Here is a 13,802-nt window from a genome sequence, read left to right as displayed (position 1 = left end):
AATCACTGAAGGAGGAAATAGAAGAAAGGTTAAAAGGGTTAACATAGACATAGACTTGTGAAATCCATCCCTAACTGAGAAAAGAGCACTTAGTTGTTTTGTGTATCAAATTAAAAAAAAAGGTAATTGTCGTTATCATTCCTGACAGGACTGGGTCTGTGACTTAATAGATGAGTTCAATTTCATTTGAGAAAAAGTTAACAAATAAAGCTTGAACTGCTGAGACGATCTTTCTGATCTTGTACAAACAAAAGAGTAATTTGCTAATGAAAAGAGTTGTAAACTTTGAAGAAAACGAGGATGCCGGCGGCATTGGTTGGGAGTTCAATAATGAGCACACCATAAAGCATGAAGTCAAAAAGCAGAAAAAGAATCACGAAGGAAAATTGAATGCTAAATCAAATCGGCTTGACAAGCAAGATTTCACTAAAAAGAAGAAAGAAATGTTAGCATTCAGAAAGCAGTTACCTATTTATTCAGGTAAAATGCACAATGCAAGAAAAGGATAGACCGAAAACTAGAATATTTAAATTCTTTTTATCTTCTGTCATGGAATGGTTAGGCCGAGACGCTATTATAAATAGTTTAAAAGAGAACGACACAATTATCGTGATGGGTGAGACAGGTTCAGGCAAAACAACTCGTAAGTTCTGTTGCTATTTCTCAATAAAACACACAAGAATTTTTTACCATGCAAAAAGTATTCTAAAACCTTTTTTTTTTCTTTCTTTCCTGCAGAAATCCCTCAGTTTGTCGTAGAGGCAGGATTGGCTTCCAAAGAATTAGGTGCAGTAGCTATCACCCAACCGAGAAGAGTTGCTGCCGTAAACCTCGCAAAACGTGTAGCAGAAGAAACAATGTGCCGACTAGGGTCAAAAGTAGGCTATACCGTGCGTTTTGACGATACATCTAGCCCGCAGACCATTATCAAATACCTCACCGATGGTATGTTATTACGAGAAATTTTATCTGACGAACTATTATTGCGGTACAAGGTTGTAGTTCTTGATGAAGCCCATGAGCGTACACTCCGTACAGATATGCTTTTTGGTATGATCAAAAAGATCCAGAAAATTCGACAAGAGAAATACAACGCAGGCGAAACAGATGTGCAGCCTCTCAAGATTATCATCATGAGTGCTACCTTAGATGCCGAGAAGTTCAGTGAATTCTTCAATAACGCAAAAATTTTATATGTATCCGGTCGATTATACCCTGTGGACACTATGTTTACCACCGAACCTCAATCTGATTATTTGGACGCTTCACTTGTGTCCATATTTCAAATTCACATGAATAACCCCAAGGGTGATATTTTAGTGTTTTTGCCTGGTCAGGAAGCGATTGAAAGTCTTGCAGCGCTCGTCAACGAGTATGCTTCACAACTACGCCCTCATCAACAAGCTCTCATGGCCTGCCCTCTTTTTGCCGCCCTACCGCCCTCTCAACAACAGAAAGTGTTTGATCCTGCACCAGAAAATACCCGTAAAGTCATTCTGTCCACCAATATTGCTGAAACCAGTATCACCATTCCAGGCATTCGTTATGTGATCGATTGTGGTTTAGCTAAGCTTCGTGGCTTTAATCCCAAAATTGGCGTAGAGTCACTGTTATTACATCCGATATCCAAAAGTTCAGCATGGCAACGTACTGGACGTGCAGGTAGAGAAGCAGCCGGTGTCTGTTATCGATTATATACAGAAAATACATTCCGTGAATTGGAAGATGATACCGTACCCGAAATTAGACGATGTAATTTAGCCTCTGCTGTACTAGCCCTCAAAGCCTCAGGGATCAGTAATGTGTTAGAATTTGATTATATGGATCGGCCTTCTAGATCATCGCTTATTCGAGCATTAGAAGAACTATACGCCTTGAATGCTATTGATGATACCGGAGAACTATCTGATTTGGGTAAGAAGATGGCAGAGTTTCCTTTGGATCCTTCCTTTTCCAAAGTGTTGATACAATCCAAAGAGTATGGGTGCACTTTGGAAGTTGTGGCCATCATCTCTTTGCTTTCCGTGGATACCATTTTCTTTACTCCATCTGATAAACGAGAGCAGGCCGCTGAGGCCAGAAAGAAATTTCTCCATCCTGATGGCGATCATCTCACTTTACTGAATGTATTAAAGTCCTATTGGGAAGTCAAAGGCGATGTGGAATGGTGTAAAGAAAACTTTATCAATAGTAGAAACATGAGGATTGCGATGGAAGTACGAAATCAACTGATTCGCTTTTGCGAACGTATTGATATGGACACAAATGCAAGCTGCGGCGCAGAGACAGACCAGATTCTGAAATGCTTCTTAACAGGTTTCTTTCAGAATACCGCGCTATTACAGCCTGATGGTTCGTACAAGAGTGTGACAGGAGGTCAATTAGTGAAAATTCATCCTGCATCAGCTATGTTTGGTAAAAGAGTAGAGGGTCTTATGTATAACGAACTGGTTTTTACAACCAAGCATTATGTGAGGGGCGTTTCAGCTATACAGTCATCTTGGTTACCTTTAGCTGCACCAAAATACTTTAATAACGTAAGGAAAAATGAACCATAATAAATCAGATCACTTTGACTGAGTTTGATGCATGATTCTTTGCCCTTTCCCCTTAAAATCAATTTGGCTATTCTTTTTCTGTTTCCTTCTTGCTTTTCCTTTTCAATACAATCTATCAGTTGTTAAAATGCAAAACAAATATTCACATTCTTATCCCTCTCAGCAGCAACATCAACAGCGTGCGTATATGCCTCAAATCGCTTATCCAATGATGGCTAACATTCAGCCTTCACCACGAACACAAGGCGTCTTCTCAACGTATGGATCACGACTGAAATCCTCAGATGACAGATCATTACTTTTACCAGAAACTTATATAACAAAACGACGAACGCGCTTCACTGGAACTTATAATTTAGACGATGAGAATGACTTTGAAGAGCTCGTTGAAGACTCCTCGTCAGCAGATGATGAAGAAAATGAAAGGAGACTGTCAAAAGTCGGTAGTGTAGGAGACAATGAAAGGGATGGTGGGGAATCATCTGCATCGACAGTGCCAAAGAATGATTATATAGCAACACCACCTATATCGACCTCGACAGCCGCAGCTTTGGCTTCAGGAGAGTTAAGAACAACAATTAGGAAAAAAAGTGAAATTTTCTATTCTTCAAGAGATCAAAATATCATATCCAATATTGAAGAGGTGTTAGTACCCATAAGACTAGATATCGATATCGAATCAATAAAGTTGAGAGATCGATTTTTATGGAATATGAATGGTAAATGGACAAACAATATCTTGAATGAGAAAGAAACAAATAAACTGATCATTAAGCATGTCCGATACACTGCCTGTACTTTTAAATGATTAGAGCAATTCTTGACACCCGAGAAGTTTGCTGAATTGCTATGTGACGACCTTGATTTACCTGCTTACAAGTTTTTACAACCTATTGCTGAATCAATACGTACACAGGTATTAGATTTTGAAAGTACATACTTCGTGGAAATACCACCTGAACATTCGCGAGTGATAATCAATGTACATACCCTTTCTGCTGTCTTTTTTTTAGTTTGTTTTGTGAAAGTAGACTACTAACACCCGCATCCCTTTTTTTCTCTATAAAAACAAAAATGCGGCATGAATAAAACAGCTCGATTTACAGATCGGAAAAATTAATTACAGAGATCAATTTGAATGGTCTTTGCAAAACACTGATAAGAAAGGCAGCAATTCCCCGGAAGTTTTCAGCAAACAATTAGCTGCTGAATTAGGCGTAGGAGGCGAGTATGTAGCGATCATATCACATGCTATTCGAGAACAAGCATATAGGTACAAAAGACAATATATGGATGAGGTAAGAGGATAGTAGCCGCAGGATATGATCGGATCCACTGTGTATTCAATCGCAATATTCTATTTTATTCACTTCAACACTAGCATTATATCCAAGGTGAAATCAGAGGCTCTTTGGACAATGCATACAGGCCAATGGATGAGGCGAAGGATTTTATTCCCCACATGGAAATTCTTTCAAACGATGAATTAGAGAAATTGCTTATAGCTCAAGAAAGAAACATTAGGTATGCACCTAAACTTTGCTTTACCATTCTGAACCATTCTCTAACTGTCCTCCGTTTGTCCGCTGCTCTATATACTACTTTATCAGACGTATGCGTAGAGAAACAAGATTCAAACGAACTCGGCGCTGAACAAATGGGTGAAGTATAATCGTTAAGCTTTGCGAGGTTTTCAGTACACATCTATGATCTTTAAGCATTAAACATATTTGCATTATCGTTAATGAGATGAGAATCAAACAAACTGAGGCACAATTCCTCCTTCTTTTTCTTTTTATTGTTTTGTTTTCGCGTTGAAAGGGCGCTAGTAATCTTATTGATTATAAATAGTTTGGTATGTTGGATGATAGTTTATAGTTGACAGGTTGTTCAATGCTTGCTATATTCCTCGCATCTGACGGGCAATTATTGTTGTTGTTCTTTAATGATGTTCTTCATGATGATCATCACCGTGGTGATCCCAAGGATGTCTCCAGCCCTATTGTTCATGATAAGTTCCTATTGTCAATGACGCTAGCAATTAAATTTTAACTTACCAAAAGAACTGGACCGTCTTGTTTTGCACGATACATCATCCAGAACCACATGGTTGCACCTAACGCTTTACCAACAAAGCGATGTGTAAAACTTGCCATATGTGGGTGAAAGCCAAAACCAGCAGCAGCACCAGACATTATTTAATTTTTTGTTAAGTTCTACTGTAATAAAAGAGGGGTAATTTTGAATAGTTTCCCTCTCCACTTTTTTGTTATTTTTTATTACTTCCTCCCTTGGTCAGTGACAACTCCGAACACGATTGTTACGTCATCGAAGTTAGAAGGTTCCGGATCGAAAAGAATTTGAATTTTGTCGGAGCCTTCATTGAATAGATGGGACAAACGGAAACAGAGAGAGGGCAAGACAGCGACAAGCTTGAAGTAAAAATTAAAGTGGGAAAAGGCATAAACGGACAGATCCTCCTCTTCCAACATCAGTCAGAAGGTAATTGCAACACATCCATCAGAAGGATAATGTGATAGTCAAACAACATAATACGGATATAGAGGGTATGATGAAAGCTTCGTTCAAGAATATCAATATACTAGACAGATGGATCGAAACGAAAATGGATTTTTGGATGACAACGGCTTGAAGATGGACAAAAGCTGGAGCACAATTTGCGAAAATAGCATGGTTGATCAGTTAGCTGTATTCAGAGTATGTTAAGTACATGCTACATGTTATTATGAGAACTTTTCTCAACAAAGCAATCAATAGCCACTGTTATCATCGCAGCTTTAAGAGTTTGAACGTTTGCATTGTTGATCCTTTTGTCTACTCTCTATACCTATTATGTTTTGTTGGACTGGATTAACCAAGTAATAAGTACACTGACTTTTTTTTTTTTTTTTTTTTTTTGTTCATTCTCATATCAGCTTTGAAATGGTTACTCCTGCCGTTAAGCACACCATCGTGAAGAAGCGTACTGCTCACTTCAAGCGTCACCAATCTAACCGCTTCATGCGTGTTGGTGTAAGTGTCACTCGAATTTTGTATTTTCAATATCAACAGGATATGGATATTAATTACAATGATTCTTTTGTCTAATGGCAACGATAGGAATCTTGGAGAAAGCCCAAGGGTATTGATTGTAACATGCGTAGACGTTTCAAGGGTCAAGCTCCTATGCCCAAGATCGGTTACGGTTCCAACAAGAAGACCCGTCACCTTTTGCCTAACGGTTTCCGTAAGTTCACTATCTCCAATGTCCGTGAACTCAACCTTTTGTTGATGCACAACCGCACTTATGCTGCTGAGATTGCTCACAACGTCTCCTCCAAGAAGCGTGTCGCTATCCTTGAACGTGCTGCTCAATTGGACGTTAAGGTTATCAACGCCGGTGCTCGTCTTAGATCTCAGGAGTAAATTCTTTATTCTCAATATTATCATTTACATTTGTGAATAATGTATTAAATATGCCGTTGATTTGAATATCACACAACGCAAACTTCACACTCAATTTCTTCGCAAGTTATTAAATCATTTCGTTTGTTATAAAGGAAGTATGGAGGATATTGAACATTAAGTTATTGCATGCATGGATATAGAAAGCTTTTTATTTTACTGTATCAAAATTTGTCAATTACTCGAGAAATTGGCTAATAACTTAACATTCGCCGCAGTTAACAACTGTAATAGTCTTCTGAGGCTGTTCACTGATTTCTTCTACTGCATTAATTTGGTCAAGCACTTCTAAGCCTTCTACAACCTGACCAAACACAACGTACTTGCCGTTGAGTTTCTCTAATTGAGGGTGCTTATCACTTAATGTTATGAAAAATTGCGATGTGTTGGAATTCTTTCCTGAATTTGCCATAGCTACTAATCCCTTTGTATCAAATTTCTTTGCCAATCCAGGCTTTTCGTCGTTAAACTTGCCGTTGTAGATGCTATCTCCCCCGGAACCATCGCCTGATGAAGTAATCTTTATTAACTATGCTTTCGTCATTGACGTTTGGTTGACGCTTACCTCTCGTCACATCACCACCTTGTACAACAAAATCATGCACTAAGCGAAACATCTTTGTATTCTTGAAGTACAATTCTTTCTTGGAGCTTTTGCCGACCTTACCCCCTTTACACAAACAAATGAAATTTTCAGCAGTTTTGGGGCATTCTTTGTCGTTCAACTCAATGGTTACTTTCCCGCCTGCTAAAGGTGTAGGTTGATCAACGAGCCACTTTTCATTTGTAGCAGTTGGGTCATTAGCTAATACATCGCGTAAAGTTTCTTTGTCTTCCAGAGCGATCTCATCCAGATCATCAGTAGCAAAACCGTAAGTGACGGCCCATTGTTTGACCCAAGACTTGGCTTTGTTATAACGACAAAGCTCATCTTCATATTTGGCGATATCACCTATTTTAATGTCAAGGAAAACTCTTCTACCCATCTCTTGTGATTTCAGCAATTGGACGAACAAAATCAAAAAATGCAAACCAGAAAATTAATTTTTTTTACTCATGAAAAAGCTAAGTTATATAGGGTAATAGAATGAGAGAACTTACGGCTTAAAAAATGATAAGATATAATGAGATATCAAACTTCGTGTAAAGGGGGAATATAATTGAAATTGCAAAAGAAAAATAAAAAAATGACAATGATATGGTATCCATGAGCATGAAACTTCTCTCTTTCCAATTAGTCAAAGCTGAAGCTGTAACCATAGCGAGGCCCACGACTGTAACTTGATGTATCTCGTTTACGCTGAAGAGCTAATTCTTCGGCAAAATTAGGAACGCCTTCAAAGATGTGGTCACGGTCGAGTTCATGAACTGGTCGCCTTGAAATGCCATTAGAAGTGCTGTTGCCGTTATCAGTAGCAAATACCCAAGCGGAACGACAGTAAACACAGGTGACATTTCTGTTGCCCTTGGAAGATCTCCACATATTGAAGCACTCTGTGTGAATATTGTTACCACAAACTTTGCAGAAATCAATATCGTCAATAGCTTGTTCTTCGAACGTTTCGAAACAGATGGGGCAGTCTGAGGTATCTAATGGTCGACGCATGCCTTGTTCTTCCTCTTTCTTTTCCTCTTCTTTGACTTCTGCAGTGGGTACATCGGGGTGTTCATGATGTGTCATACGCAGGATTCTCTCGCGTATGGCTAGAGGAACCAAAACAGAAGGATCGACCATTCTACCGAACCTCCTGGCGATGAGACGCTGTTCACGGGTGGTATTCATTGATTGAAATAATGGGCTGTCATAAGGAAGACGATAAACTTTCAATAGAACCATGAGAATATGTTTACAGTGTGTACGTCGAATTCTGTAATCCATGCATTCACAACTGATTCTGTGGCCGATAGATACTTTATATGTCTATTTAAGAAAAAAACACTTGCTTCAGTAAGGAAATCTTTCATTCAATCAGAGCAATCTTACAGCTCAAATAGTAATTCACTTACGTTGCCAACACTGCCAATTACGTCGAAGGATTCGACTGAATCATCTTCAGGTGAAAGTTGCCTGGAGAGAACGAACATTCTTTGCTTCATCGCTCTCAACACTCTACCACGCATAGTCTAAAAGCTGCAAGTTAATCATTTATGCTCATAAACAAGCGTATATATTCTTCATAAATCAAAGCGCTTACATCGGACAGATATATATTAGCTTCAGGAGGTAACTTGAGGACTACTCTCTTCTTACGCTCTTTCTTCACTTTAGCTTCTTTCTTCACTTTAGCTTCTTTCTGAACCTTCTCTCTCCTCTTGCGTTCCTTTTTCGGAACAGATAATTGGCCTGCTTCTTGCTTGGCTATCCTTGGGGGTGCTGTAATTGCTACAGCCTTCTCTCTTTTGAGGCGTATAACCTTTGCTTTCTTTTGTGTTGTACTATTATCGGTAGTCTTTCTCTTCAGTGATTGACTGTATTCACTTGCGGACGTTGTGATTTCAATGGTTGATGCATTCGTAACAGCACTGCTTTGATTATATGCTGTTGCCTGCTGCAGAGGTGTTTGTTCAACATCAATAGCAGTAACTTCATTAGTGTCTTTACGTGGTCTTCCTCTCTTCCGAGGCAAAACTAAGGTGCTTTTTCCGTAACTATTGACAGTTGTACTCATTTAAACTGATCAAAACAAAACAGTAAAAAAAGAACTACGGTGGAAATCCTTTTGGAGGAAAATTAGGATTTTTTATTCCGTCAATTTGGAATTCAGACACAATGACGCTTTTGAGACAATTGGTCAGGGGAAATGAGAGATTTTTGTTATTTCTTTTAATAAAACTTACAGCGACTGAGCTTGACGAAAAAAAGATAAAATATCAGCACTCTTGGTTTTTTACTTATAATCGTATCGCATTGATTAGTGATGCAGTCGGAAGATCAACACATACAGCTCTATGCCGAGATACGCCGTACAGAATGTTGTAGAAAAGGGAAGCCCAACCGCTTAATGTTTTAAAACAAAAGCCTAGTACAGCCTTAGGGGAAAGTACAAAGATATCTTGCCAAGATTTTGAAAGCTGTGCCCCCAAGGGGTTGAGCCTATAGGCCTTATGATATTAAAACTGTTTTTTTTATCAAGTCCTGCGAATAGTGCGCATTATAGCTCTTGAGAGTTCATTGACAAATATGCCCTGAGTGTAGTGAAAGTGTGCTGAAATTGAGCTTCGAGATGTTTTAGGCTACTCTGATTACTACAGCTGTGAAATGTTGGTAAGAAGGTAGTGGGATAGTTGAGCCAGCAAAGCATGCATACATTGATGAAGGTTGACCAACATATTCTGCAGGCTCTCAATATTGAGATCTATATCATATCATCGCTCATTTTGAATTCAGTTCGATGTCAGGTATATCATCTCGGCTTTATTTAGTGCAGAAAGAATTGAGAGAAAAGTTCGTCTGCTGATTATTTGAACGGATAAGCTGCAGACAGTGAAAACAGCTTTTTTATGCCCAACTTCAATCTGTTTCGCGTTTTGCACGAAAAATTCTGGAACATTTGGATTTTTTGACAAATCAAAAATAATTTTTAATTTCGCTTTAAAAAGGAATTCTCCAGCAATTTCCATCAAAGTCATCTGAAACAGATTTATTCAAATTAACCCGCAGTGATGGTTGAAAGTATAAATATACACGTTGTTCGGTTCTTCACTCTCTGTTGTACGTTTAAATCGTAATCCTACAATTTCATCAAACCAACGTTCAACAAGATGGAAATGGATCTCTCTTGGTGCATTATGTGTGATAAGCGCATCGTGGAGGACGAAACATTTAATTCTCACCAATCGCTATACTGTTCCCTTGAATGTCAAATGAAAGATCAAGGAACGTCGTTACAGTCAGAATCTACCTGCAACAGCATGCATAGTATCTCTCCTGATGCTCCTCAGCAGTTCAACAATGATGTATTATCAAACGCTTATTCCATCGAACAGTCAACCAATAATTCTAATACCAACTCCAATATACATGAAGCAAATTCTTTACTCTCGGCCGTCATGGAAAAGGCTAAACCTTGGATGACGAAAAGAGCTGTCAAACATCATCTCTATAAGGCCAGTAATCCATCATCTACCGCATACCCTTGGGTTCCTCTTATTTACAGAAAACGTCGTAATTATCTTACTATTCCCAAACGTTGTGCTCAACCAACAGTGGCAAGCTCCTTTACCACCGTCAATGGCATTCTCAGCTCTTAATTATGTACATACTCAATATTCCAAAGGATTAACATACATATACCCTGTCTATAATTTGCATCTTTCATATTACTGTTCATTTATTTGACACATGCTTATTTATTTCCATCTTCTATAATTCCATATTATAGAGTCATAATAATCTTAATAAAAATTAAAATGTATCTTAAGCTTAACAAATAATCCGTATTCTTAGGTAATGGTAAGAGGACACTGCCTTTTCTGTCAATACAATTACGTAAATAGCCATAGAATAAATCGTGAGAAAAAAAAAAGTTGAATTGATTATAAAAAAACCCGTGGTCAGGAACAAAGCATCAATACCACAATAGATGCTGTCTGGCTTGTTTGTTTAAATAATCTATTTGCTTCAAGAGACAATGTAGCCGGCATCTGATGAAAACAAAACGATTCATCCGTGTATAATTCCTTTTCAGATAGACAGTGAAACACCAAGGAATGCAAGTGTCAATTGATGTCCTAAAACATTTAAGCTGCAATGGCAAATTACAGGATATTCAATATCGGCAATCGTTTGGGTCAATTAAGTATCAAGGTATACCAAACTTAGCTCTCTAAAAGCAGTCAATGAATCTCAAAGGCATTTCTGATCCCATCAAATATGTTTGAGATTGTCACAGTTGAATCCCGATAACCTCTAAATCAGGAACCGTTGCCCGGCTTCAACTTGCAAACGTTTTCTACTTTTTTTTTATTTTGGGAGTTTAAATATAGAGGGAAGATAAGTCACGGGAATAAGATACTTAAAATATCGCTTGAATTGTCAACAATTTTCCTTCCACATTATAACGTTGAACCAACCAACCATACCTTCACCCCTGATAAATATACATACTGAATGCCTACTGGTAGACGTGCCTCTAGAGATAGACAAAGCAAACAATTCGAATTGAATAAGCTATCATCTATCACACCGAGCAATAGTGACAAGGATATAGGAACTGTTAGAGAGAATTTTAATTCTGCAACTTCTTTTTCTACAAATCTAACATCGACCTCTTCCCGTATAACGACGACTAACAATGCACAGTCAGAGTTTAAAAAAAAGAGATCCTTTTTGCTGTCTTTTATGAGCCTGAAATCATGGCTATTATGGTGGAACTCAGAAGAATGGTGGTCTTGCTGGATAGGTCTGATCTTTTTCGGTTGCATTACAGCTGCCGTCAAAGATGGAATCCCCTCACCTGAGTTTCTAATATGGGACAGAAATCCATTTCTGACGTTTGCAACCGTTGGAAATTTTGGATTGATAGTCTTATTCCCCGTCATGGGTGCATTATTATGGATTGCTCTGGCGTCTACTAATGCACCGAATTGGAGAAAGTTCCCAATAGGTTATGTTATTGTCTTCTTTGTTGCCTTGATTAGTAAAATGCTGGCAAGTAATGGTAAGTGATAGAACAATTGAGAGAAAAGAGAATCTACTTGTAACAAGACCTAAACCTATTCTTCAAATTTTTTGATTTTTGTAGTTGTATTAAAAAAAGGCAGCGTTGGTGACTCCATCTGGGCTATCATTTTTGGCTGTTGTTTACGGAATGCACTATCCTTCTTCACCAAATCAAACATTTTGCCACCATGGCTTAAAGTTGCTCAACAGACAGAACTCTACATCGCCATCAGTTTAGTCCTTCTTTGCATTGATATTAGTGTTTTACGTCCACTGGCAGCTCGCGCTCTTTTCGTCAGCTGGATCGATACACCCACTTTGTTTATTGTTGTTGCTTATTTCGGCTGGAAGATTTTAAAAATAGACAGACAAACAGCTATCATTATGTCAGGCGCTACGTTTATTTGTGGGTCTTCCGCAGCCATTGCTCTCGGGTCAAGTATGGGAGTGCCTCATAAAACAGAGTTTCCCATTGCGATTATTTCTATTTTTACCATTCCAAGTATTATCGCCTTGCCTTATATTGCTAAACGTATGGCCCTGTCAGCAACTGTCAGTGGCGCGTGGTTTGGCGGATGTGTCGATTCGACAGGCGCTGTGATCGCTGCAGCAAGTATTTATGGTGATCATGATGCAATCAACACTTCGGCTATTGTAAAAATGATGCAGAATGTTTTAATTGGCCCTCTGTCAGTTATTTTGGCTTGGGCTTGGTCTCGCTATGAGTTACAGGCTGCCTATAAGCAAGAAGAGGAATTGCTAAATAATCCCGATAACGATAAAGGGAATCGCAATATTGATTCATTGGCTCAAACACATCAACAGCAGCAGCAACACATAACAGATGACAGTCTGGGAGGTGAGGATAGTAATACTCCCTCTGTAAAACATCCGCGCAACATCCATGTAGCTACTCGCCCGACAGAAAGCGCCTACGTTTTGTTATGGAAAAGGTTTCCAAAGTTTGTCATTGGCTTTATTATCACAGCTGTACTGTTTAACACCACCATCGATGATGACACCAATTTGAGACAGCTGATTAATAACTATTGCTTTTACGTTTCTGAATGGTTCTCAACACTATCTTTCGTTAGTATTGGGATGGGGCTACAGTTGAGTGATGTAAAGCGAAATATACGTAGTTTAGGAAAGCTAGTGACCTTGTATATCATTGCTCAACTGATCGATATTATCGTCACATGCGTTTTGGCATGGACAGCCTTTACACATCTATGAATAAAAGTGTAAAAAGAAATTAACGCATAGATTGTGTTCTTTACAACGGGCCAAAAATGCTTGTTGAGATTTGATTTCGGCGTATATGGAAGGGTATACTTCTATAGTCTCTGAAGTGGTTAAACTATTGATGTCAGGATGTATATGAATTGGTGTGCTGTGCATGATGTTAAAAAAACCTTTCGGTGAGGATTTTATTCATATAAGATTCAAGTAATGACTGATTGTAGTTCCCTTTGGCGCGTAAACTATGGTGCCTGCTTTCTTTTTCTTCCTCCTTCGATTTTACAAACCTTAGGCTTTGTGAGACTCTAACTCAATATCAATAAACCCCCATTGCGCCAATGGTGGCTAGTATTGACGAAGGTTGCTTTAATCGACTTGGTTTCAGCATGTGCAGGTGTTCCGACTGTTGACCGACCCGAAGGTGGACACATGGGAAGAGCACAAGGTTGTTATTCTGTATACGGTTTCCATAGAGTTACGAATGCTGATTCTCTCAAACTAAAATTTTGAACGATTTCCTTAGAATATCAACAATGTCTATAACACCTGGCTGATAGTTTTGTTCATATAGATTGATAATTAAATCTATATGCTTTTCTTATAAACATCTCAGTTTTTCGTTTGTCTTTTGTTCCTTTGCTTTTGATGTATATCTTATTTCAGGTCCCCCACCCCAAACTGTTAGCCCATGTTTGTTCAGTACGCTCAATTTCGCTGGATACGCTGGCAGTTTTTGCTGCCTTACACCCTTTTCCACTTTCTTTTTTGTCTTCTTCATACTTAAAGTTACTTCACCCGTAATCACGTAGAGTTTATCTCTCAGTCGTTCTTAAACAGATGGGTAAGCCTGTTGATATTTTCGATACGTTGAAGAT

General features: G+C 38.5%; 7 protein-coding genes across 7 annotated transcripts; 4 read left to right on the top strand and 3 right to left on the bottom strand.

Moving 5' to 3' along the window:
* Positions 1-157: 157 nt before the first annotated feature.
* On the top strand, positions 158-2,641 carry BDF20DRAFT_133858 (P-loop containing nucleoside triphosphate hydrolase protein). The gene is made up of 3 exons (XM_053074754.1): positions 158-480; positions 563-643; positions 739-2,641. Exons 1-3 carry the CDS (start codon positions 267-269, stop codon positions 2,556-2,558), a joined length of 2,115 nt encoding a protein of 704 aa, XP_052932151.1. The 5' UTR covers positions 158-266; the 3' UTR covers positions 2,559-2,641.
* Positions 2,642-4,500: 1,859 nt separating this feature from the next.
* On the bottom strand, positions 4,501-4,753 carry BDF20DRAFT_907794 (uncharacterized protein; the record flags this gene model as incomplete). Its single annotated transcript, XM_053083415.1, has 2 exons — positions 4,501-4,557; positions 4,616-4,753. The coding sequence occupies 2 exons, from the start codon at positions 4,751-4,753 to the stop codon at positions 4,501-4,503; spliced, it is 195 nt and encodes a 64-aa protein (XP_052932150.1).
* A 278-nt stretch (positions 4,754-5,031) lies between these two features.
* Positions 5,032-6,144, top strand: BDF20DRAFT_892289 (50S ribosomal protein L32). Its single transcript, XM_053082292.1, has 3 exons — positions 5,032-5,276; positions 5,495-5,591; positions 5,679-6,144. The coding sequence occupies exons 2-3, from the start codon at positions 5,502-5,504 to the stop codon at positions 5,982-5,984; spliced, it is 396 nt and encodes a 131-aa protein (XP_052932149.1). The 5' UTR covers positions 5,032-5,276; positions 5,495-5,501; the 3' UTR covers positions 5,985-6,144.
* A 364-nt stretch (positions 6,145-6,508) lies between these two features.
* BDF20DRAFT_826696 (uncharacterized protein) lies at positions 6,509-7,009 on the bottom strand (the record flags this gene model as incomplete). The annotated part of the gene is made up of 1 exon (XM_053078095.1): positions 6,509-7,009. The coding sequence occupies one exon, from the start codon at positions 7,007-7,009 to the stop codon at positions 6,509-6,511; it is 501 nt and encodes a 166-aa protein (XP_052932148.1).
* A 248-nt stretch (positions 7,010-7,257) lies between these two features.
* BDF20DRAFT_838910 (uncharacterized protein) lies at positions 7,258-8,692 on the bottom strand (the record flags this gene model as incomplete). The annotated part of the gene is made up of 3 exons (XM_053079221.1): positions 7,258-7,944; positions 8,031-8,147; positions 8,219-8,692. 3 exons carry the CDS (start codon positions 8,690-8,692, stop codon positions 7,258-7,260), a joined length of 1,278 nt encoding a protein of 425 aa, XP_052932147.1.
* A 1,093-nt stretch (positions 8,693-9,785) lies between these two features.
* Positions 9,786-10,274, top strand: BDF20DRAFT_916356 (uncharacterized protein; the record flags this gene model as incomplete). Its single annotated transcript, XM_053084441.1, has 1 exon — positions 9,786-10,274. The coding sequence occupies one exon, from the start codon at positions 9,786-9,788 to the stop codon at positions 10,272-10,274; it is 489 nt and encodes a 162-aa protein (XP_052932146.1).
* A 1,288-nt stretch (positions 10,275-11,562) lies between these two features.
* Positions 11,563-12,921, top strand: BDF20DRAFT_907792 (uncharacterized protein; the record flags this gene model as incomplete). Its single annotated transcript, XM_053083414.1, has 2 exons — positions 11,563-11,683; positions 11,768-12,921. 2 exons carry the CDS (start codon positions 11,563-11,565, stop codon positions 12,919-12,921), a joined length of 1,275 nt encoding a protein of 424 aa, XP_052932145.1.
* Between the last annotated feature and the right edge of the window lie 881 nt (positions 12,922-13,802).

Source organism: Mycotypha africana (genome assembly GCF_025528875.1).
Source record: "Mycotypha africana strain NRRL 2978 chromosome Unknown BDF20scaffold_11, whole genome shotgun sequence".
Classification (NCBI taxonomy): domain Eukaryota; kingdom Fungi; phylum Mucoromycota; class Mucoromycetes; order Mucorales; family Mycotyphaceae; genus Mycotypha; species Mycotypha africana.
The sequence above is the reverse complement of the archived record's forward strand: the minus strand, read 5'-3'. Positions and strand labels throughout refer to the sequence as shown.

Excerpts from the sequence above, each read along its gene's own strand:
- BDF20DRAFT_133858 (XM_053074754.1), top strand. The coding sequence starts at position 267 with ATGAAAAGAGTTGTAAACTTTGAAGAAAACGAGGATGCCGGCGGCATT. Across the intron at positions 481-562 it reads GCAGTTACCTATTTATTCAG|GCCGAGACGCTATTATAAAT; the intron begins GTAAAATGCACA and ends TGGAATGGTTAG. Across the intron at positions 644-738 it reads AGGTTCAGGCAAAACAACTC|AAATCCCTCAGTTTGTCGTA; the intron begins GTAAGTTCTGTT and ends TCTTTCCTGCAG.
- BDF20DRAFT_892289 (XM_053082292.1), top strand. The coding sequence starts at position 5,502 with ATGGTTACTCCTGCCGTTAAGCACACCATCGTGAAGAAGCGTACTGCT. Across the intron at positions 5,592-5,678 it reads ACCGCTTCATGCGTGTTGGT|GAATCTTGGAGAAAGCCCAA; the intron begins GTAAGTGTCACT and ends TGGCAACGATAG.